The sequence below is a fragment of the Exophiala xenobiotica genome (assembly GCF_000835505.1).
Source record: "Exophiala xenobiotica strain CBS 118157 unplaced genomic scaffold supercont1.3, whole genome shotgun sequence".
Classification (NCBI taxonomy): Eukaryota; Fungi; Ascomycota; class Eurotiomycetes; order Chaetothyriales; family Herpotrichiellaceae; genus Exophiala; species Exophiala xenobiotica.
In genome coordinates, this window is record NW_013562492.1 from 1,889,554 (window position 1) to 1,910,811 (window position 21,258).

General features: G+C 50.9%; 7 protein-coding genes across 7 annotated transcripts; 2 read left to right on the forward strand and 5 right to left on the reverse strand.

Annotated features, from left to right (window-relative positions):
- Positions 1-103: 103 nt before the first annotated feature.
- PV05_04905 (uncharacterized protein) lies at positions 104-1,765 on the reverse strand. Its single transcript, XM_013461360.1, has one exon. It carries the CDS (start codon positions 1,662-1,664, stop codon positions 366-368), a length of 1,299 nt encoding a protein of 432 aa, XP_013316814.1. The 5' UTR covers positions 1,665-1,765; the 3' UTR covers positions 104-365.
- A 344-nt stretch (positions 1,766-2,109) lies between these two features.
- PV05_04906 (uncharacterized protein) lies at positions 2,110-4,920 on the reverse strand. The gene is made up of 2 exons (XM_013461361.1): positions 4,740-4,920; positions 2,110-4,691 (listed from the first exon to the last, which is right to left on the reverse strand). Exons 1-2 carry the CDS (start codon positions 4,777-4,779, stop codon positions 2,137-2,139), a joined length of 2,595 nt encoding a protein of 864 aa, XP_013316815.1. The 5' UTR covers positions 4,780-4,920; the 3' UTR covers positions 2,110-2,136.
- An 867-nt stretch (positions 4,921-5,787) lies between these two features.
- On the reverse strand, positions 5,788-7,648 carry PV05_04907 (uncharacterized protein). Its single transcript, XM_013461362.1, has 2 exons — positions 7,284-7,648; positions 5,788-7,215 (listed from the first exon to the last, which is right to left on the reverse strand). Exons 1-2 carry the CDS (start codon positions 7,474-7,476, stop codon positions 6,104-6,106), a joined length of 1,305 nt encoding a protein of 434 aa, XP_013316816.1. The 5' UTR covers positions 7,477-7,648; the 3' UTR covers positions 5,788-6,103.
- Positions 7,649-8,218: 570 nt separating this feature from the next.
- On the reverse strand, positions 8,219-10,855 carry PV05_04908 (hsp90-like protein). The gene is made up of 2 exons (XM_013461363.1): positions 10,771-10,855; positions 8,219-10,591 (listed from the first exon to the last, which is right to left on the reverse strand). Exon 2 carries the CDS (start codon positions 10,559-10,561, stop codon positions 8,456-8,458), a length of 2,106 nt encoding a protein of 701 aa, XP_013316817.1. The 5' UTR covers positions 10,562-10,591; positions 10,771-10,855; the 3' UTR covers positions 8,219-8,455.
- Positions 10,856-13,140: 2,285 nt separating this feature from the next.
- On the forward strand, positions 13,141-15,331 carry PV05_04909 (uncharacterized protein; the record flags this gene model as incomplete). The annotated part of the gene is made up of 7 exons (XM_013461364.1): positions 13,141-13,636; positions 13,688-13,790; positions 13,843-13,884; positions 13,938-13,968; positions 14,027-14,149; positions 14,209-14,690; positions 14,755-15,331. 7 exons carry the CDS (start codon positions 13,141-13,143, stop codon positions 14,978-14,980), a joined length of 1,503 nt encoding a protein of 500 aa, XP_013316818.1. The 3' UTR covers positions 14,981-15,331.
- On the reverse strand, positions 15,275-18,083 carry PV05_04910 (uncharacterized protein). The gene is made up of 3 exons (XM_013461365.1): positions 17,054-18,083; positions 16,062-17,004; positions 15,275-16,013 (listed from the first exon to the last, which is right to left on the reverse strand). Exons 1-3 carry the CDS (start codon positions 17,492-17,494, stop codon positions 15,550-15,552), a joined length of 1,848 nt encoding a protein of 615 aa, XP_013316819.1. The 5' UTR covers positions 17,495-18,083; the 3' UTR covers positions 15,275-15,549.
- A 950-nt stretch (positions 18,084-19,033) lies between these two features.
- PV05_04911 (uncharacterized protein) lies at positions 19,034-20,646 on the forward strand (the record flags this gene model as incomplete). Its single annotated transcript, XM_013461366.1, has 3 exons — positions 19,034-19,090; positions 19,139-19,311; positions 19,374-20,646. 3 exons carry the CDS (start codon positions 19,034-19,036, stop codon positions 20,644-20,646), a joined length of 1,503 nt encoding a protein of 500 aa, XP_013316820.1.
- Between the last annotated feature and the right edge of the window lie 612 nt (positions 20,647-21,258).

Consider the following 21,258-nt stretch of genomic DNA (forward strand, 5'->3'; position numbering starts at 1 on the left):
TGGTGCACACCTCCAAACCTACCATAAGTACTGACAACGAACGTTTACAAGCATAACATGACAGCAAAGCCCGTCGGACACAATATGGCTGGAAGGGGACCGTCTATACATAAGTTCAATGTGTTACATTTGGCTCCGTAGAGCGCTTCCAGTCCATGGAATGATATCGACAATGATGCTAATGATGCCCATTCCAACTCCATGCTAATGATGCTCCTCCAATAACGAGTAGGAGGGATACCAATACAATAACAATATCAGGTCATTTCGACCTCTGCGTCCTCCCCCATAACAATAGCAGAAGAATATGACATCTCACCACTGATGTCCTCCATATCCAAGTCACCTAGTCCCAAAATGGCCTCCTAGACTCCCTCAATATACGCATCGCCAGGGATCTGCCCCTGTGCTTTCAATTGCGCGAAATTCGCCATTGCAGTCTGGTAGTCCCAGTTGTTCGCTGACAAGCAGTTCTCCACCCATTGCATCTTGAGCTTCGTGTCGAAGCTGAATTGGAGTCCCATTTGCTCTTTCAAGAGGACATCTGCTGGTTTGTCTGGAGTCGCAAGTCCGAATGTCGAGCCAGGCGGGAATTCTGGGTGTGCTCGAGTGGGTTCAGGGGTTGCTTGTGGTTGGGCTTGAACTGGCTGAACTGCACCACCACCGAAGGCTTGCTGTTGTAGCGGCAGGGGTGGTTGTTGCTGAACGGCAACCGCGTTCTGCACAGGTTCATTGTTGTAAAATTTGAGGTTTGGGTACAACTTGAGCAATGTGCTCAAGGTGTCTGGCTTGGCAGCGACTGGATTTCCGGTAAGAATAATGTGTTCAAGATTGGAGAATTGGTTCTTTCTGAATTTCAAGGGCTCTAGATCTTCTAGGGCGTTGTTGGCGAGGTCGAGATTGTGGATATGAGGAAATGCATTCGCAAGAGGTAGGGTGTCGTAGATTGATTTTATCGAGTTATCTCGAAGGCTGACGCTCAATACCGCTTCTTTGCGCTTGGGTAACGTTTCCCATATCTTCGTTTCGCAAAGGACAAAAATGGCTTTGTAGAGCTTGTTGGGATCGCCGAGCAGGCCAGCGTTGAGCAGTTCGGGATCGCTGTTGAGCATATTGAGGATGAGGTGTTTGTCTCCAGCATTGTATCTGTTGCGTATGAGTGTGATGATGACGTTTTCGGCCTCAGATGTCACAGAGTCGTTTGCTCTGCGTGTATCTCGTGAGTTGGCTGAAGATGATTGAAGATTTCGGCTTGGCCCGCGTGGTGGCTGAGATATCTGAGATGTAAATTGGCCACGAGGACCAGATGGCGGTTGTGGAGTCCCATTTTGGAACTGACCACGAGGTGGCTGCGATATTCTAGCTCCGAACGGTTGGTTTTGAGATTGGAATGGCTGTGATGGTTGTGCGTTGCGTAGAGGTCGGGCGTCTTCTACGACGAGGTTTGCTCCAGCGAAAGAAAAGCCATTGAGATGGGTAAATCGAGATTTGTCGGCTTCGTTGATGGTGATAAGTAGGACGGATCGGCCTGCCAATTTGTAGGACAAGATTTGTCGACTCGACTTTCTCTCTAAGAAAGCCAGAAGCGCCTCCAGACCTTGATCTTCGGAAGTAGAAATTTTGCTTGTTGTCCAGCCTTTGACTGCGAGCTGGGAAGTCGCCATTGTTAATGAGTGTGTGGTTTGGAAAAATGTGATTTAGAGAGAGTGAGAATGGTAGCGTATATCGGGAGTCAAGTGAGAGTGTGGGCGTGAATGGGATTCTGATGGAGGCTCACAGTCACAGACTGTTAGGCAGAACCTCGAGTATTTCGTTTTCGTGGTCACGTGCCTCCCACCGCTGGTGACTGTACCGATTGTCCACGCTTACCTAAGGTAAGTAGGTGATAGTCGGCATGTGCTTGGCACCTCTTGACTGGAATCCGAATCCTCGACATCTACGGAGTACCAGGTATTTATCACCGGGGCCCGCTTTCACTATAATATTTTTGGAAACAAAAGACCTGAAATGCCATACAATGCCCTTTGTTCCTCCGACAATGCACCGTCCGCAACGATCCACAAGGACCTTTGTGTCACACATAATAACAAGAAGAAAGACCGCGATAATGCTTCGAGGTGGTACATTCGAATATTCCTATCGAGCATGACTTCTATCTTCAGGCGGAGCAGGACTCGTAGCCTTGCTGCCAAATCGTCCTATGCTTCCGAATCCTCCCAGATCTCGTTTGAAGAATTTCCCAATGTTCTTCAAGTTGTCATTCAACTTCGTCCCCGCCTCTACGCCCGAGAATCCCCCATCACTTGCCACATTAATTGCCGGCACACCACCAGGAGGCGGGCTTTGCGCTCCGTCCCTGGGGGTACCCAACGCTGGACTGCTGAAGCGATCAATGATCGCATTGCCCAGTCCAGAGGCATCGAACTTCATGTTCGCTGGAAGATTGGCAGTACTGAGTGACGCCGCCGCCGAGTTGCCCAGTGCCGACAAGTTGTGCAATGCCGCTGCAGGAGTCGATGCTTGTCCAGCCGCCAAGCCTGAAGTCGAGAGATGGAGAGTTGTTAGGAGAGGGGACTTTTCTACCAAAGAGTCCTTGTAACGAGGACTGAATTTGTGCATTTGAAACAGTTCCACCAGATGATTCTGGTCTGCTTTTGTCCTGATGCCTTTGAGTTCAAGGACCTTGCGGAAGTTGACTTCTGATAAATCGGCAATGTGGATGAGGTAAGCCTGCACCATTGCTTCAGGAGGAGATGGCCGGACTTGTAGAGTTTTCAGTAACGGTTCGATTTTGCTGAATGTCGCTGTGACGCGCTTCAAGAAAAGAGCAGGAGGCGTGCCTGGTAGTATGTGACTCAGAGTATTCCTGATTTCGTGAGTGTCGAGCAACATTTGTTCGGCGCCACCTTCCGAGATTGGCCTACACTGCGCAATGTTTGAGATGTAAGTTGAGGCAAGAAGCTCAACCAGATTGTCGGCAAAAGCACGTGCATATTGCTGCTTGTGGAGCATCCCCAGGATCTCGCTCGACCTCTCCTTGATGCGGCTTTGTAGACCTTTGATATAAGAGCTCTGATTTTCACAGCTCTCGATCTTGGACCATGCTGTATTCCTCATCTCCCGCCAACTAGGCTCGAGATCAACTTCTACTCGGCGCACCAGGCCACGGACAGCGGCGCTGGCTATACCCATGAAAGCGTCTGCCTGACTTTGTAAATCCACACTGTCCTTCAGGTTGTCGTCAATACGACTTTTAATCTTGTCTTCCAGGGAATTGGACGTGTTAAAACAATAGTCTGCCGTGTTCAAGACCAGTATAACATCTTCGATAGCTGGCATCCGGGATGGTGTTCCATCCGAGGGCTTTTCAAATATATAGGACAGAAGCACTTGCTGGGCGTACTGGTCTAAATAGCGTCCGAATACCTTGGAGAGATCCAGCAATGGTTGCCCGGTGGAGAGTTTCGCACACTGAGCCAACGCGTGCCGGTAGAAGTTGAATAGCTCCGTAGACGACGTTATGACTTGCTGAGAAGAAAATTCCTCGTCCGCTAGTCTTGCCGGTCTCTGCTTGTATTGCGGTATCAAGCTTGCGAGTTCTTTGTCCTGGGCGACGACCCACAGACTCAAGTATGGCTCAAACGCATCGGATATAGGCTGTCCAAATATTGGCGCATCGTTGCTGGAGGTTACGGTGTCGATGGATGTTCTAGAGGATTGATTGAACCGTCGTTCTAGACTGTGCTCGAAATCTAGAGTTTGTTGAAGACAGGATAACAACAGTTTGACGTCAATGGTCTGGCCATTGCGGGTGGTCCTAGACAGAATGCCCTTGTAGTCGTCACGAGTGCCTTCTGCAAAGACGTTCGCGAGCACTTCGTTGACACGCCAGTGGGGAGGGAAAATGGCGGCGTGCTCTTCGTCGTAGACTTTCAACGTCTTCTTGAACCATGCATACCTTCGGTCGATGTTGTCCAACGAACCTGCCTCCTGATCACCCTTGAAGATGTGTCGATATTGACGCAGTTCGGTATTGCAGTACCATGTAATCAACCGAGATCGGGCAGCGTCACCGAGTGCATCCACAACCAAGCATGCTTCAAGTAGCAACCCTCTCTTCTGAGCCACCTCCTCCTTTGTAAACGTGATCTCGAAATCTTCGCAGACTTGCTCAAGCAACTCCCGCTGAAGGTCTGCGACATTTCTGCTTAAAGTTGCAATCTGGTCTATAGAGCGGTACGATTTGAAGTGAGCCATGAGCTGGATCACAGCCTGAAGGAGTTGGGCACACTCTCGGTACTGCCTTGTCTTGCTCAATGCTCGCAGTTGCTCGTAGGCAGTCGTCAACATCTGCAGCCGTTTCAGTGCCGTCATGGATAGTGTCAAATTCTTCTTTGTGTTGTCCAACTGCTTGATATCGGCTGTCATCTCGGTGATATTGCGCTCGGTCTGCAAAGCTCGTTCCCGTACGTTTTCGATTCGGTCAAATAGTTCGGCCAGTTCTGCTTTCGTGGCCTCCATACGCTGGAGGCATTCCGCGTTCGCTCTGATTTGCTCATCCTCGAGAGCATCAATATCATTTTCCAGCTCATCTTGATAGGCTTGGAGGATCTGGTATGTATGGCTGACGGAGGAAAGAGTAGAGGGATGGGAAAAGACCTGATTGAGATGTTCTATCGGGTCATAATTGTCTGCATGTGTCAGAAGAGCGATATGCCGAGCGGCCTAGAAGGACTCACCTGAGTCCAGTAGGTCTTCCTCGGACGGTATGCCATTCATGTGGCCTGCGTGTCTGAAAGCCAGGGTAGCGCAACTTATGAAGTCACAAGGTATGAAGGCTCAGTCGTTCAGAGCGTGAAACCCAGAAAACAAGCGTGTACACACCCAAAACACATGAATTCGTAATAAACTAGTCTTTTGGGAACAATTCTAGGTGCCCGTGGTGCCTGTCCCATGCGGAGATGCCAGATCAACACAGCACGCACCTACAGAGTGGCCGCCTATCCTGCCGCTTTATCCTCGAAGACTTCACTTTCCCACACACATAAGACCCGACACTCCTACAAGGCTTGCACAGTCTGATCTGAACCTCTTTGTTATCTAAGAGTCTTACTGATTACTTCAAGATATACTGTTATCTAGAACACGCCCATGGAACTCCTTTCTCCAAGGCGTTATGTCGCCCGGGCTCTTTCTCCTCGCACACCTCTTTGGACACACGATTTGCAGCATTGTGATACAAGTCTCCGGGCATGTCAAAATATCCAGCAAGGCAACACGCAAGAGAATATAGATGTCAAAGTTGAAACGTCCTTGGTCGAGAGATGAAGACAAGATGTGAATAGGTGAAAGCAGCCTTCGTTCCGAAAGTGGTTTAGATCAGATTTCTCCAAGACAAGGAAAAAGCGTATTATTTTATTTTTGTTCTTCATCATTGCTGTGCCGACTTGGATCACTTCAAAGCCTGACATTGAGACTCCGTTCCATATTGATGGTCCGGTATCAAAGAGCAATGATTGAACCGCTCATGACTTCTGCTCGATTCTTCTTCGAAACTCTCTAAAACATAGGTAAGCCACCACATTCACACAACTATACACATAAACCGATTTTCTCCCTCACGCCTTTATGATGAATATAAGAAACCTTACGGCATTAGGAAGAGCCGGAAAAGGATGCCAGGGAACTGGGCACACCTTGTGGACGGAAAGTGTATCGTCAAATGCCTTTCTCGCCTCAGGGAATTGTGTCCACCTGGCGTCGGTGCTTAGAATGGTTCTTCTGATACTTACTTCCCTTCGTTTCCCCTACTTTGTTCTGCCTTGTCCAGGCTCATGGCAAACGGCTGACAATACATACAGCATCTAGGTACTAGTAATACGGACGATAGCCTCGATCCGGTTTTCTCGAGCATTAAGGGATTAATCTTGGAGGCAATGATCCTTTCATTTTCATTGCAGGCATACCAGATTTATCTCCCATATGCTAACCAAGCAAAACCCCCATGCTAGATGCTTCATGCGAGTCCATTCAACCAAATACTTTGCTCCATGGACAATCGTCACGGGCCGCAAGCCGTCTGCTTGTCCAAGTTGCTTTTCCATTATCCTTGGTGAATTTTCTTCAGCCTCGAACTCCCCTCATACAACCCTCTATCGATCGCCGCTGCGACGGTCAACGTGCCGCCAATCACGGCGCACACCCCCGTCAAAAAGTTGGCAAAAGTCTTCGGCCTGGCCTCCCGATTGATCACCTTCATCGGACTGATATCATATGAGAAGAACACCCCCGGTATTCCACCATGAGCGTGCAACCGCTCCTTATGCCCCTCCGCCGCATCTGACCCTCCGCTCAACGACCTCTTGTGGCTCGTGACGGAGTATTGGTGCGTCTCGATGCTGCCCTGATTTCCCGCCCCGCGGCCCTGCATGCCCAGCGGAATCAAATCACTCAGGCTCGAATGCTGCTTCATACTGCGATCCTCGTCCCAGCCAAGCGGCAGGTACGACGTCGAGACCACCTTGATGAAGTACATGAAATTGTACGCCGGCTCTTCCGTGTCTTGTCTCTGCCCGTCCAGCGGATTCGAATGGTGGTGATCGCTCCACTTCGCAGCCGTCTCGTCGGGCAACTGCGGTCCAAAGCGCAACGAGTGTATCTCGTGCGTGAATGTATGTCCTCCCTCGACCGGGGTGTCGAAATAGTTGTTCAGGTCGTGCACATGCATGTTTCCATTGCTGAAACTGCGTCCCGGAGCGATGTGGAAGTTGCCCACCACCTTGTTGACGCGGATGACCCCCTCGATCCTGCAGCCTTCCTGCCTCTGTTCGTCTAGTCGTTCGCCGTAGCCTTCACGCTCGCACTGTTCGACTCCCTCGCCTCGCCCAAACGCCCAACTGTTCGTGGCGTATGCTTCCCGTACTTCATCGCAAGTATTGCAGCACCCAGGTTTCTTCGCGTCCGGAGGCGCAGGTGCTGAGTAGCACGATCCACAGTAGTCAGGGTCAAGATGGGACGCTGTGTCTTGTTGGTGCAGGACGAGTGCTTGTGTGTCGATGATCTGCGACCCTTCTCTTTGCGGCGATAGTCTCACTTTGTTCACACCGTGCACAACGCCGGTCTGTTGTTCTCCTGACACATCCATGACATCGAGAGTGAGTAATTCGCAGGGTATTCGGGGGAATGTGATGTTGAGGTGGATTTCCATTTTCTCTCCTGCATTGACCCAGTCAGTACATGTCTGTCCCTTTCCAGACTCACGCAGGCATCGAGTGTATGCATACCTCTCCCTTTATCCACAATCAACTCTGGCTGCACCAGTATTTTTCTGTAGTCCGCCCATTCTGCCAGGACGAGGTATATTATGATAACGATCGAGGCTATGGTGACAATGCCTCCGGACGTTGTTCGTATGCGAGCATCTTCGACTGTCTTTGTGAAGGCGTCGAGCCGCGTGAATCGCGACTTGGCGGGCATGGTACCAGAAGTACTTCAGCGGAGACCGCGCAAATGCGCTCGATCTACCACTGGGCGTGTATTCTCTCGTCAGAATGGAAAGGGATGAAGACTACAACGAAGTGCTATGACATGTGCCCAAATGTCAAACGTTGTGAATGCGGCATGATCAGTCAGTATCAATTTGGCGCAGGCCTGAGAATAGTGGACAGCATGTTCGGTTTCCCTTGCGTCGGAGAATTAATTACCTGCACCCCAGTCGCCCTTGGCACCGATCTTTAACGTAGGTTAGGTCGCATAGGTGAACGCCAGGTTGGGTAGGTCCCTGATGCTACCGAGGTCCTAAACATATCAATAATACAATCGAGACGAGATTTCGTGCTATGAGCCAGGCGGGAATGTCCAGTACATTGCACTAAGGTACAGGCGAATTATTTATCATTAACAGACATACTACGTTTCTATCTTTGATGGTCAAAGGCGCTGCTTAACCCAAGACTGACCCGACCCTAATCCTAGCTAACATACGCCGAGGATGTCCTTGCTCGAGCATCTCATAACCTCGGATGAGGAGGGTATCAGCCATTAGCAGGATCGTGTCAGAGCTAACATACGTGGTCGTACGAGATGTATCCAGCAGAGGCGCTGCTCATGTTACACACAATGTACGATATAGCTGAAAAGCAAAGGTTTAGACGTGTTCCTAAGCGAGCGAAGTTGGAATGTCCAGGCATAATTGAAGAAACAAGGCAGAGGCCAATAATTGGAGAGAATTGTTGATGCATGCAATTATTTGAGGATTATGGAAAGTGTAGCTACCATGACTACTAATGCTGTTCTGCATCCACTGGTTTCCTCTGTTCACTTTTCATGTCCGTCTTTCTTCCATACCATTCATCCATTTCCGGGATATCACTGGGAGGACTAACACCTGAACGCCGGCTGAGATGATACAGTGACAACGGAAGTCCCTGTCAAAGAAACACCATGTCTCAAGTATTTAGTCGACTTCCTCCATGGCGCTCTCGCCAGTAGCCTCACCAGCAGGAGCCTCCTCGGCAGCCTTCTCCTCTGCAGTCTCAGCCTCCTCATCAACGTTCAATCCGAGGGAGACAAGCTTGTGGATGCGCTCAGCAAACGAGGCAGGCTCATCGATGGTGAATCCAGAAACAAGCAGAGAGGTCTCGAAGAGAAGTTGAGTGATGGATTTGACAGTGCGGTCATTCTCACCATCAGTCTCAACCTTCTTCTTGAGTTCACGGATGATGGCCGACTTGGGAGAGATCTCGAAGGTCTTCTTGGAGGACATGTAGGAAGACATAGAGGTATCACGCAGAGCCTGAGCCTTCATGATACGTTCCATGTTGGCGGACCAACCGAACTGACCAGTGCGGATGGCACAAGGTGAGCCGATAAGTTTGTGAGAGACAACGACCTTCTCAACCTTGTCGCCGAGAATGTTCTTGAGGCTCTTGGCAAGACCCTCGAACTCCTTCTCCTCCTTCTCGCGTTCCTTCTTCTCCTCATCAGTCTCCTCGAGCTCGAAATCCTTGGTGATATCGACGAGCTTCTTGCCATCGAACTCCTTGAGCTGAGTCATGGCATACTCATCAATGGGGTCGACCAAGAACAAAACTTCGAAGTTCTTCTCCTTGAGGGTGTCAAGGAAGGGAGACTTGGAGACGGCCTTGATGGACTCGCCAGTGATGTAGTAAATCTGCTTCTGGTGCTCTTGCATACGAGTGACATAGTCGGTGAGAGAAGTGGTGTCTTCGCCAGACTTGGTCGAGTTGAAGCGGAGGAGTTTGGCAAGAGATTGACGATTCTGGGAGTCCTCGTGGATACCGAGCTTGATGTTCTTGCTGAAGGCAGAGTAGAACTTGTCGAACTGCTCACGATCCTCAGCAATTTCGTTGAAAAGCTCGAGGCACTTCTTGACAATGTTCTTCTTGATGACCTTCATGATCTTGTTCTGTTGAAGCGTCTCACGAGACAAGTTAAGAGGAAGGTCCTCGGAATCGACGACACCCTTGACAAAGCTGAGCCATTCGGGGATCAAATCGGTAGCATCGTCCGTGATGAAAACACGTCGGACGTAGAGCTTGATGTTGTTCTTGGTCTTCTTGGTCTCGAAGAGGTCGAAAGGAGCACGCTTGGGGACGAAGAGAATGGCACGGAACTCAAGCTGACCTTCAACAGAGAAGTGCTTGACAGCCAAGTGGTCCTCCCAGTCATTGGAGAGAGACTTGTAGAAGGAGGCATACTCTTCCTGTGTGATGTCGGATGGGTTGCGAGTCCAGATGGGCTTGGTCTTGTTCAGTTCCTCCTCTTCGATCTTGGACTCCTTGATCTTCTTTGTCTTGGGTTTCTTCTCCTCTTCATCTTCATCGACCTCCTCAATCTTCGGCTTCTTCTCGTCATCTTCCTTGGATTCTTCACCCTCCTCATCGGGAACCTCCTTCTCGGTCTCCTTGAGAACGTGGAGGTAGATGGGGTAGGAGATGAACTCGGAGTGTTTCTTGACCACTTCCTTGATCTTGGCCTCGTTCAAGTAGTCGGTCTGTTCGTCCTTGAGGTGGAGAATCAACTTGGTACCACGACCTAGGGATTCGCCCTCAGTGTCTTGGCGGATTGTGAAGGTGCCACCTGCACTTGATTCCCAGACGTATTGCTCGTCGTCATTATTCTTTGAGACGACCGTGACCTTGTCAGCGACCAAGTAGGCCGAGTAGAAACCAACACCGAATTGACCGATCATGGAAATGTCAGCACCAGCAGTCAAGGCTTCCATGAATTGCTTGGTGCCTGATCGTGCGATGGTACCGAGGTTGTTGACGAGATCGGCCTTGGTCATGCCAATACCGGTGTCTCGGATGGTGAGGGTCTTGTTCTCCTTGTCAGGGATGATGTCGATTCTGAGGTCCTTGCCAGAGTCCAATTTGCTTGGATCTGACAGGGCTTCATATCTGATCTTGTCAAGGGCATCTGAGGCATTGGAGATGAGTTCTCGCAGGAAGATCTCTTTGTTGGAGTAGACGGTGTTGATGATGAGGGAGAGGAGCTGAGAGATCTCAGCCTGGAACTCGAATGTCTCGTTGGAGGCCATGATTGTGGTATTGGAGGGAGGTATTGAGGTCTGGAGGAAACGAGAGGTCAGTGGAGCTGAAGTCTAGATGAAGTTGACGGTCAAATGTGACTGCTGAAACCTCAGGCTGCGCTGACTTTGGCCCAGTTGTATCTCCGGCCTCCGGCAGACAGATCCAGAGGTTTGCGACCCGAATGCAATAAGGCTAGGAGCAGTGGGAGATGACTTACAGGAAGGAGGTATGTCTAGTACAGTGTATGAGCAAAGAACAAGCTGTCTATTGCGCAGGAAGGTGGTGTTTACGAAAAATTGCAGAGATGTGAGAGAGCTGGGCAATTATACTCCGGACATCTGATGTGGATCTTCAATGGAAAGTCATCGAAACCCGTCTCTCAGGCTGCGACTCGCCAAGAGATATCCTTTGCTTATTGGCTGCATTGCTTCGATAGCAAGCTAAAGAACCTTCTGGCTCAACCTGACCTCGGCGCTTCTAGCACGTGCTGTGCTGGATACCTCGATACATACCTGGAAGCCTTATTACCGTGTCTGGCATTGACTTCGTGGAACCATATCTGCTACTTATGCGAATGAAGAAGGTCAACTGTGTGGCCTGTACCGCTCCCTGTGAATGACTGAAGTGGTGTAGCACAGTCCAAGCTTCCGTCGTATCGACTGAATGAGCAAACCTTCCCTTTGCCAGAATATGACCGTTTTTCATTGCGATGTCGGCTCATTAATCTGTAACACGCGGTTCTCTTCATACCAATGTCTTAGGATATAGGCCTGACATAGTCTAGTGGAACGAGAGTGAAGTGTTAGCATTAGTCGGAGTATTATAGACAGGATGCCGTGCCGACAACTTGAAAAATGCATTGCATTTGTTGTAGACTTTTTCGTCTCTGCTCAAAGCTGCCAGGATCATGAAACATTCAGATGACCTCAAGAGCCCAGGCACACTGGTCCGTTTCCTGATGCACGGAGGACAGTAATCATCAACCGCCACAATTCAACACAAAACACATCATCTCCAATAAGAACCAACTCACACACCTTACCGCTATGCATTGTTGTCATTAAGCGCAAGTAACAATCAGAATTCGATCTAGGGAAGCGTAGTGCCGGTAGGCAGGGGTTCCTTCGATGCTGTTCTGGCCAAGGAGAAATCCTCAAGCGCAACTCTAGGACACCGTGCCCTTCACGTAGCTGAAGTCGAATCACCAGTTACGCCTTACTGGCATTCGGGAAAAGCGTAACCTCTATTGCGAGCTGAGCTTCGGCAGATTTCTGGACTCTTTTTGGTTGTTGACTGGAATATGTCCATGACTCGACGGTCTTTTCATTTTCAATGTGCCAGCCTTGTCTTGGCAAGTACGGCACGTGACGAGGCTACATTTACGACGACTTGCTTTCTTTGCATGAAGAACTCGTTTGAACTCAGCCCCAGGAGCATCTTCATGGGGGCGACCAACAGCCGCAAAACCTTTCGAATATGTTCCTCGCAAGCTATAGGATTCTGACGGGCGTCGTGGGGCTCCAGACTCCCGAAGAATCGCCTTCGCTTGAGAAGGATCGACATGTCAACTGCCGCGCACGAGATACTGCGTACCGCGCGCCAGCTTCCTGAATACCGGAAGGGCTATGATGACACTTTCAAGGCCACAGACACCGAAGTCATGATGGATTATTGTCGAACAACTTATACAACTGCCGAAGAGTGAATGCATGTTGCCAAGGCGAGGGGCCCGCACGTGTTCTGTGGCGAGTACACCCTCAAATCAGCTTCGAGCTTCGACATCTCCCCTGGATGTCCCCTCAGATCAACCAAGTACCACAGTCCTGCCCCAAATGCTCTTCCAAGGACAATCTTCCCGGTTCTTGCAGACAGTCTCCCGGCTTGTGTCGACTGAACGCATCAGAGTTCTGTATCTGCTCGCAATTCGAAGGCCTCCACATCGATCGGAGGCGCAGAGAAGCTCTGCCATGGCTAAACAAAATACACGCGCCAAGGTAGCCAACATGCAACCGCTTGCGGAAAAGGCTTTATGACACGCGCCTTCTCCAGTCACCTCCGCCCCTCCGCCTCTAAAACAGAACACCCCCCGGGGAGCCAAGGTAAGCCAAGAACCAGTGCTTCTTGTGACCGGTATTTTTCCCGCGGTTGTCAGCTTTAAGGATATCGTCAATCGTCACCCAAGACACGCCCGAGTCTTGGCGCCTGTGAGAGCTGGCAGAAGGTTGCCTGGCAATTGCGGACAAAAGCCCCGTTACAGAACTTGCATAGTCGTCCAGGCTCATCCCCTGGATTCAGTATGATTGCCGCCACTTGCTGCCGCCCACATGGGCATCCAAGTTCCTGGGGGCGGGGTCAGCGTGTGAAATGTGATCATCGTTAAAGCCTTGTCAAGGTAGATCAATTGCTCCCTTGTCTCAATTGTGGGGCTGCCAATGGACATGATCATGTTGCCCTGGCTCTCTATGGAATATATAAGGGCCAGATAGCAGCCCCTTGATCGAGATGTCCATTTGAACCCCGTCCTGTTCCAGACCGGCTACAACTTACAAGGCAATCCATACCCCCTTGTTGCAACCCGGCTGGAAGCATGGCTTCCACAGTGCCGATATCGACTCTCAAAGCATCGGACTTTGACCATCTCGAGCTGGACCCCATCAAGAGCGAAGGTTCAGGGACCAGCGATGAGATCGATTGGACGGAGGAAGAAGAAACCAGCATTCGAAGGAAGATCGACCGGCGCATAGTGCCCCTCGTCACGATCTTGTATCTTCTCTGCTTCCTGGACCGCGCCAACATCGGCAATGCCCGAATTCAAGGCATGGCGACAGACTTGAACCTTGTCGGCTACCGCTTTAACTGGGCTTTGAGCGTCTTCTACATCGTCTACTTGCTGGTGGAGATCCCTAGCAACGTTCTCCTGAAATACATTGGAGCGCGGTACTACATCCCGATGCTCGTGATGGGTTTCGGGTTTGTGTCGATGTGTACGGCTTTCGTGAAGAGTTTCAGCACGCTTTGCGTTGCAAGAGCAGTTCTGGGAATCTTCGAAGGCGGCACAATGCCTGGAATTGCCTTTTTTCTCAGTGTGTTTTCCTTACGACCCTTGTGCAACAAAATATGACTTACACTCAAAGGCACATTCTACAAGCGACGAGAACTGTATTTCAGAATCGGCATCTTTATTTCCGCCGCCTCGATTGCGGGTGCTTTTGGAGGCCTCTTTGCCACTGCTTTGGCGTAAGTCACCACCGTGATCCCAGGATGCTCGGAGATACTGACAAACCATCAGCCGCATTCCTCGCTGGGGTACAGAGTCCACTCCCATTCATACGTAAGGCTTAAGCTTTATAGAGGCGTCGCATTCGAAACTGACCAGAATTTCAGCTGGAGAAATATCTTCTTTTTCGAAGGCCTGGTGCGTTTCCATCTTCAGGAACGAAGAAATTATCATTCCACTAACTGCACAACTCCAGCTTACCATGGTCATTGCGGCCGGCGCTCCGTTCCTGATGCCCTCGAATCCGCAGACATGCATGTTCTTGGCCGATAGGGAGCGGTACATTGCCAACGAACGTCTAATCCGCGAACACCGAGCCGTAAGTCGATCCTTTACAAGAACATGTTAACGAAGATAGAGCTGACGCGAAGTTCCCAGGATCCGCACGAACATGTGCAATGGCGGCACGTCAAGGCCGCGGTATGCAACATTAACAACAACATTGCTGCACTGGGCTTCTTCATGATCAATATCACCGTGCAAGGCCTCTCGATTTTCCTTCCCACGATCCTCAAGGATCTCGGCTGGACCTCGACCAAAGCGCAACTATACTCCGTGCCTCCGTACGTGGCGGCCTGTCTCGTCGCTATTGCCATCGCCTACGTCAGCGACAAGACGCGTAGGCGCGGCATCTTTCTGGCAGTCGCTACGATCTTCCCTATCGTCGGGTTCAGCCTGCTCCGATGGAACACAAATCCCAGCATCCGGTACATGGCTATCTACCTCATCATTGTAGGCGCCTTTCCCGGAGGCCCTGGATTCATGTCTTGGGGCATCAACAACTCGGCTGGCCCGGCTACCCGGGCTGTGGCTACTGCTTACATCGTCTCTCTGGGAACTGGAGGCGGCGTTCTGGCAACGTATGCTCTATCAATTTCTTTACCATTCCAATCTCTTGCCAAGTTGCTGCTGACAAAGCTCTAGCTGGACCTATCTCGTTCGCGATGCGCCCCGGTACCCAATCGGTCACTCAATCAATCTTGGAGCGCAAGTCATCGTCTTGGCTTTGGCCACCTTCGGTATATTGTACAATTTGCATGAGAACCGCATCAGAGCGGCTGGTAAGCGCAATCATCGTCTCGAAGGTTTGACGGACCAGCAAAAGAGAGACCTTGGCCACCATCACCCCGACTTCAAGTATATGCCTTGAAGGAGAGTGGCATCGGCAATATCGACGTGGTGCGGGGGTGTCAACGAGTCTCGACATTGCTGAGCATCGATATTGTGTAACGAGAACAGCTTCACAATTGTGAAGGAAAGGGCAAAATTGCAACCTCGATCAAGGACCGGCCTGTCACATGGGAACGGGGGCGCGCTCTGCAACTCCAAGATGACTAAGTACAGGATCTCTAAGGTACCGCATCAAATCCCCCCATGATACGCCTTATATCAGCGGAAATGAGAAAATGGCAATGGAGTGTAACGAATCGAACATATTTTGAAGTTTTGAAATTTTGACATGTACACTTTCTGTACTTTATATGCACACATGCGCTCAAGGGCGGGCTCCGTGGTAACTTTACTACAATATAGAGTTGAACATGACGTTCTATGAAGCTGTAACATTCACACAAATCTTTGATCCCACTTCATGTTCATCCAGATCAACGCCTTCTGTATAACTGGTGTGACCTTCGTTGCATCTGAAATTCATATCAACCATCACCATCACGCCGTAAAGCCATTAGATCCTGGGTCATTCGAAACCCAGTAAGATTCTCAACCGTCAGAGGACAGACTGTCACCACTGCTGCTTCCTTCAGCAAGTCTCTTTTCCGCTGCATCCAGCTTGTCTTGCGTCTCTTTCAATTCCGACTGTAGACTTTTGATGTAGACAATCGCCATTTCGACCGTGCTGGCCTTGCTGGCTCCCTGAGCGGCGGCAGACGATTTGGATTCTCCTTCTCCCGCTTCTTGTGATGCCGATCTATCCTTCTTGCCCTGCGAAGCCAAGATCGACTGGGGTAGAAGAGTCTCAATCTCCTTTAACGCGAGATTGATACGGTTTCGGCGACCTTGCTCGGCAATCTTGTGGGATGTCCGTTTCGACGTGAGGTTCTCAGCCAATGTCTCGGGATAGGATACACCAGGCAGATGCGTGCCCTCCAGAATGTTCTGGTAATTTGATTTCGACGCAAGGTACAAAGCGCTCGTCTCTGCTGAAAGGTGGGCCATCCCTGGGCCTGGATCAATTAGCATAACTTCATAGAGCAATAGCTGCCTTGACTCACCCGTTGCTGGAACCAGAGGACTAATGCTCGGCGAAATTTTGGGCCGCAGCGCAGGAGAAATCGTGGCAGATGAAGTGCTCTGACGCTTTTTGCCGGCACGGCTGCCACGAGACTCGAGCTTGCCGGGCTTCACAAAAGTCTCTGATGAGCCTGTCCGTGTCAAGGCACTCCGAGGCGTGCTACTCGCAGTTAATTTTGCCGATTTGGCAGAAAGCGTGGGTGTGCTTTCGCTGTCATCGCCCGTCTTGCTGATATCACCAGCACTTATAATAGGTTGACCGTCCGAGTCAGCTGCATCTGGCAACATAATATCTTCCAGTGGCCCATCTGCCACATGAGCAGAAGCATGTTGTTCCAGCTGCTTCGCGGAGACTGATTGCTTACTTGGCATCCTCATCAGAGTGGCCGGGGTGACTGGATTGTTTGAATTTTGAGCCGATGTGTGGGGTTGGGGAGATTTAGTGGAATGTGGCACTGGAGGCGGTCGCATGGCAGCTTCTGATAATGGTTCGGGGGAGACCGAATCGTCGCTGGGCTGGATGACGGCGCTGTTGGGCGCAGAGGGGTACAAAGAGGATGGGTGAGCAGACTGCGGAAGCATGTTCCCAATTTTGTCTAACGACAACGAACTCAACGAGGGGTGCCGGCTACGGTGGTGAGGCTTCATGGCGGGGGACTGCTTGACGCTTCGAGCAGGAGTACGAGTCGTGTTGGCGGCTTTGCGTCGAGGTCTTTTTGTGCCGGCAGTCTGCGACGGGACAGGAGCACCCTGGTCAGCGTTCAGATCGACAGGGGAGGCCGTTGTGCCGGTGAAAGCTCCTTGTGCTTCAATGGCTGGTGAGGTCAAAGGACTAAAGAATTCGTCTCCTAAACCGAAGTCATTGATGGCGAATGCGTTATCCAGAGGAGTCTGCGCTGGGGAGACCAAGGGGGTGAACGAGACCTAGAAATTCTCAACATTACCACAGACTGACGGGGCTAACACAACAAACCTGCTGATGGTCGAAGAGTATCTGCCCATTGTTTCCCATATGATGCGCATATTTGGCAGCCTGCATGTCGGCGCTCACAGGCGTTGGAGGAACATGGTATTGCTGCTGCATCTGCATCTGCTGGTACTGCTGATGATACTGCCCATATGGCTGGTTCGAAGAGAGGTGGTTCTGATAGCTCATGGACTCCGTGGCCGGCGGCATGTTCATGTGCATTTGTTCGGAATTGCCATATGAGATGTCATTTGCATTGTTTCCGAACCCAAGACGGCCCATGGGGGTATCCAGACCGGAATGGCCATTGTTCATTTGGGTGAATTGCTGGAAATCGCTGTCCAAGTCGAGAAATTTGGTGAAGTCGTCGTCGCCAACCCCGGCGACCATAGCATCATCTTGCATGTCGTGAGGCCACACCACATTCTGCTCGCGCTCTTGTGTCATTCTTGACGCGGGTCGATTTGAGAGTTTTGCCCGCAGGTGGGCTGCGGGAAAGAGTCGAAGGAGACACGGCTGTCAAGGGATAGACATCGCTTGAAGCGGGACAGATGGGCAGTTCGCTTGCTGGATAGGACTCGAGCGCGCAGCGGATAGAGGCGATTGATGTTCGTATGCGATGGAAAGAAGCCAGGCGACAAAGCGCAGCCTCGTGGCAGGATGGAGAGAGAGGTGTTCGGGAGTGCTGCGATAGGTAGCGGGCAAAATTCGAGGTCGAGAACAGTGGCAGATGATTGTCCAGAGAGAGTTTGAGACGGCGGGGTTGGCCGCCGGTGCACAACACTGAGGGACGTGGATAGTTATCTCACTGCGACCACTCTCGCTCGTGGATTGGCATTTAGACTTGCAGTAGGGCGGTGTTGGCTTCCAGCTAAACGAGGGTCGTCCGAGTGGAGGTGCGAGAGAAGGATTCGACGGGATGGCTGCGCTCGGACGCTTGCAGGACAAAAGTTGAGCAGCCGAGTTTCTCCTAGGCATGAGATCATTCGCACGCAGGAGAAGATGAACTCGACATCATGTGGTTGGGGAAGATGAGCTGATGCATGCTTATGATGATGTACATTTCAGACTTGATGGAGTGAAAGCTCTTGCAGTTGGCGCCCACGTCCAGGGGACCTGCAGTGTCGGGGTTCTGCCCTGTTGGCCGACGCCTGGCCGACGCCTGGCACAAGCGAGAGGGCGGGGCCGACAGTCAGAGAGAGTGGGATGAACTTACGGTAGTCGTGGGTAGTCGAGGGAAGAAAAAAATTTCTATTCTGGCTCTGGCGCTCCTGCGCGGGCCATGTCCATGTCCACTGTCCAGAGAGGGATGTTCGACAGCCAGTGGACAGTCCTCTCGCCCTCGAATTTAACCGAGTCCGAAGTAGCGTAAGTCTGACCAAGGCGCACCCTTCACTCAGCATACTAGCCCGTTTACGAGGGGCACTTCAGCTGGATCATGGGCATGGCGTGGCATGACTATTACCTAGGTACTTGCCCACACTTACCTTAGGTGCTTACCTAGGTAGCTATGTCGCAAGCTACCCACAAGTAGGTCCTAGGTACCTTAGGCGCCGCCTGGAAAGTGCGTTTACCAGTGAGCCAGCTATGGATTGCCCGTGGGCATGCCGTCAGACAAAAAGCCACTTTTTCTCTTCAGAGCTCCATCCATCCATCCATCCAATAACATTTTGTCCTGCTTGCTCCAGACTCTAAAACATTGGCATGTTACGTGCATGTAGCAAACTGATGCTCGAATTTCGAGATTGATTCTGGCGTCTCGGCCGTTTAGGACATGAGACAGCGAGACAGCATCTGTTTGCTTATGCTGCAAGTATCATTTGGTTACTTCGCCTAGGTACGGAGTGCTCTAAGTCTAGTATCCTCCAACTCCCGTCTACCACAGTACACAGCATTGCGTAGTATGAGCAGGCGTCCTTTCTTCTGTGGCTGCGCATCAACTTAACCCGAAAAAGTCTGGGGTAACGTCTATCTTTGGCCATCATCATGTCTAAGCCCAAAGCCTTCCTCAAAAAGTCCAAATCAAAAAAGAATGCCGAGCAGGTAAGGCAGACCGCTGCCACTCGGGGATTCAACTAATGCTTCCTTCAGGCTCTAGAGACTGCGGATGATTTCCTGGCCGCTGGGGTCGATTTTGAAGAAGCAGCTGGCAAATGGAGAGCGGGAGATGCTGTCAAGTCGATGCGCTTCTTCTATAAGGCTATCGATGTCTATGATCGAGGCTTGCAAAAATTCCCCAACAGTCTCGACCTTGCATACAACAAGTTCGTCGGACGAGCCCCGCTGGCTTGAAGAGAGCCTGGCAGTAAAGCTAATTCCCTTGTAGGGCCCGAGTGTTATTAGAAATTACAACTCACCCTGTTCTAGTACGGCAATTGCAGGCTCCTATCTTGGAGGTTCTACAACAGGCATTAGAGGCCCACCGATACGCACTGAACCTCGATCAGGACAATGCTGATTCACTTTTCAATACTGCTCAAGTCTTGACCGCCATCGCTGAAGAATCAGCGAAGGACTCCAACCGTCCAGACCAGGAAGCCCTGCAGGCTCTCGAAGAGGCTCTCGAACTCCAAAATCGTTGCCTGGGTGTGCAAGAATTCAAACTGGAGGAGTCTGTCCAACAGCAGAATGAAGCCGCCTCTCAAATGGCCTCGGAAGAGGCTAATCCAACTGATTCCGAGGCTATGGACGAGGGCGCCGATGAGGGTGTGGTCACCCCGGCCAACAACTCCGCAGACCAGTGGTTTTCAGTCGTGGAGCCAGTCACCAAAGACACCCTCCTTGATACCATTCTCGCCGAGCTAGGCACTCTTACCACTCTTTGCAGCATTTTGTCATCTTCTACCACTTCGGCGCCCCCCATTAGCCTTGCCTGGATTGAGGAATTCTCATCCAATCTGCTCCAAACCAAGTTGCCAGTCCTTCTCCAGGACGCGGAGGCGGAAAGACATCAGGAGGTCGCATTGGCCAAGGCCAATTTTCTATCGACCCTGCTTGAAGCCGGTTACAGGACTGGGTCCATTGATGCAAGCACTTACAAACGAGAACGTGATGAGGCCTTCCGGAGCCCAGGCCTAGATTTGGAACGAGATTTTGCTGCTCTGATGGCTAATGCAAACAGTCTCATCTCATTCATTGCGGCTCTGGCCGATGACCATGCAGCAAACCCTGCATGGCAAGCATCTCAAAGGTGGAATTCACTATCTGCAGCCATTGCCAACATGACCACTGCATCCAAAATTTCTGGTCCAGTGCCTGAAGACATCGCAGAGACACACTTGGTTCGTGGGAATTGCTCGCTACTGCAATTCCAGTTAGGGCTCCCGCCGTCAATGTACCAGCCAGCTACTACCAATGCAGTTCAACTTCTCAAGAATGCCGATACCTTCTACAGGAATGCGGCCAAATTGTACCAGGATGAAGATATGAAGGCAATCTGTCAATTTCGAGCCCTCGTCTCACAAGCTTTACTGAATGGTAGTGACCTGATGTCGGCTCTAGCCTCCTCTAACGCCCAGAAGAGTAAAGAGTGGCTGGAAGGTCAAATTCAAGATATGATTGATGAAGGACTAATAGCAGCGTCCTCGCAGTCTGGATAAAAGAGGTCAGGCTGGCATCGTCAACCGGCGAATATGACCAGTCCGAACGGTGATTCTATAATGTAGCAGCCACTCTCCTAAAGTGCTGCTGATATCACCCGCCAACAATGAGGCAGCGAGGTACGCCTCTGGAAAATCAAAACCAACACCAACAGAAAGCCACGGGAACAGACAGAACGCCACCTGTTCAGACGTAGGGAGCCAACGACACGATTTTTGAGTAAGGAAAAAACGACTACGAACGTAAATGTTTGGAATTCTCAGCGGATGATTATTTCGGCCATTTTGTCACGTACTTCACAAGGTTTGAGGTAGTTGAGTGTCTTGGTGATTGTATCTCGAGGCCTTCCTGCAGTCATATTGGCTCTCTTCCATGGGCAGTACTCCAGGAGTATCGTGGAATGGCTGGGAGGGCGCCAGCGCCGTTACAGGATGTTCAAGTGACAGCCTGTCCTGTCACCAAGAGGGCCCGGGTGCGGCAGAGACCAAGTGACAAGTGTGAATTCATTCTCTATCTGTCTCCAGAGAACAATGACAGACCAAATACGTCGATGAGCCGGAACTCGTCACTCCACTCCGTCGACAATGGCGCAGACGCCGGTACACACCAAG

What these genes read in the sequence shown, in the direction of transcription:
- PV05_04910 (XM_013461365.1), bottom strand. Translation starts at nt 17,494, where the DNA reads ATGACACAAGAGCGCGAGCAGAATGTGGTGTGGCCTCACGACATGCAA. An exon ending in TACTCTTCGACCATCAGCAG is followed by an intron (nt 17,005 to 17,053) that starts GTTTGTTGTGTT and finishes GAGAATTTCTAG; the next exon opens with GTCTCGTTCACCCCCTTGGT. An exon ending in TCCTCTGGTTCCAGCAACGG is followed by an intron (nt 16,014 to 16,061) that starts GTGAGTCAAGGC and finishes TAATTGATCCAG; the next exon opens with GCCCAGGGATGGCCCACCTT.
- PV05_04907 (XM_013461362.1), bottom strand. Translation starts at nt 7,476, where the DNA reads ATGCCCGCCAAGTCGCGATTCACGCGGCTCGACGCCTTCACAAAGACA. An exon ending in GATTGTGGATAAAGGGAGAG is followed by an intron (nt 7,216 to 7,283) that starts GTATGCATACAC and finishes GGGTCAATGCAG; the next exon opens with GAGAGAAAATGGAAATCCAC.
- PV05_04908 (XM_013461363.1), bottom strand. Translation starts at nt 10,561, where the DNA reads ATGGCCTCCAACGAGACATTCGAGTTCCAGGCTGAGATCTCTCAGCTC.
- PV05_04905 (XM_013461360.1), bottom strand. Translation starts at nt 1,664, where the DNA reads ATGGCGACTTCCCAGCTCGCAGTCAAAGGCTGGACAACAAGCAAAATT.
- PV05_04906 (XM_013461361.1), bottom strand. Translation starts at nt 4,779, where the DNA reads ATGAATGGCATACCGTCCGAGGAAGACCTACTGGACTCAG. An exon ending in GGAAGACCTACTGGACTCAG is followed by an intron (nt 4,692 to 4,739) that starts GTGAGTCCTTCT and finishes TGACACATGCAG; the next exon opens with ACAATTATGACCCGATAGAA.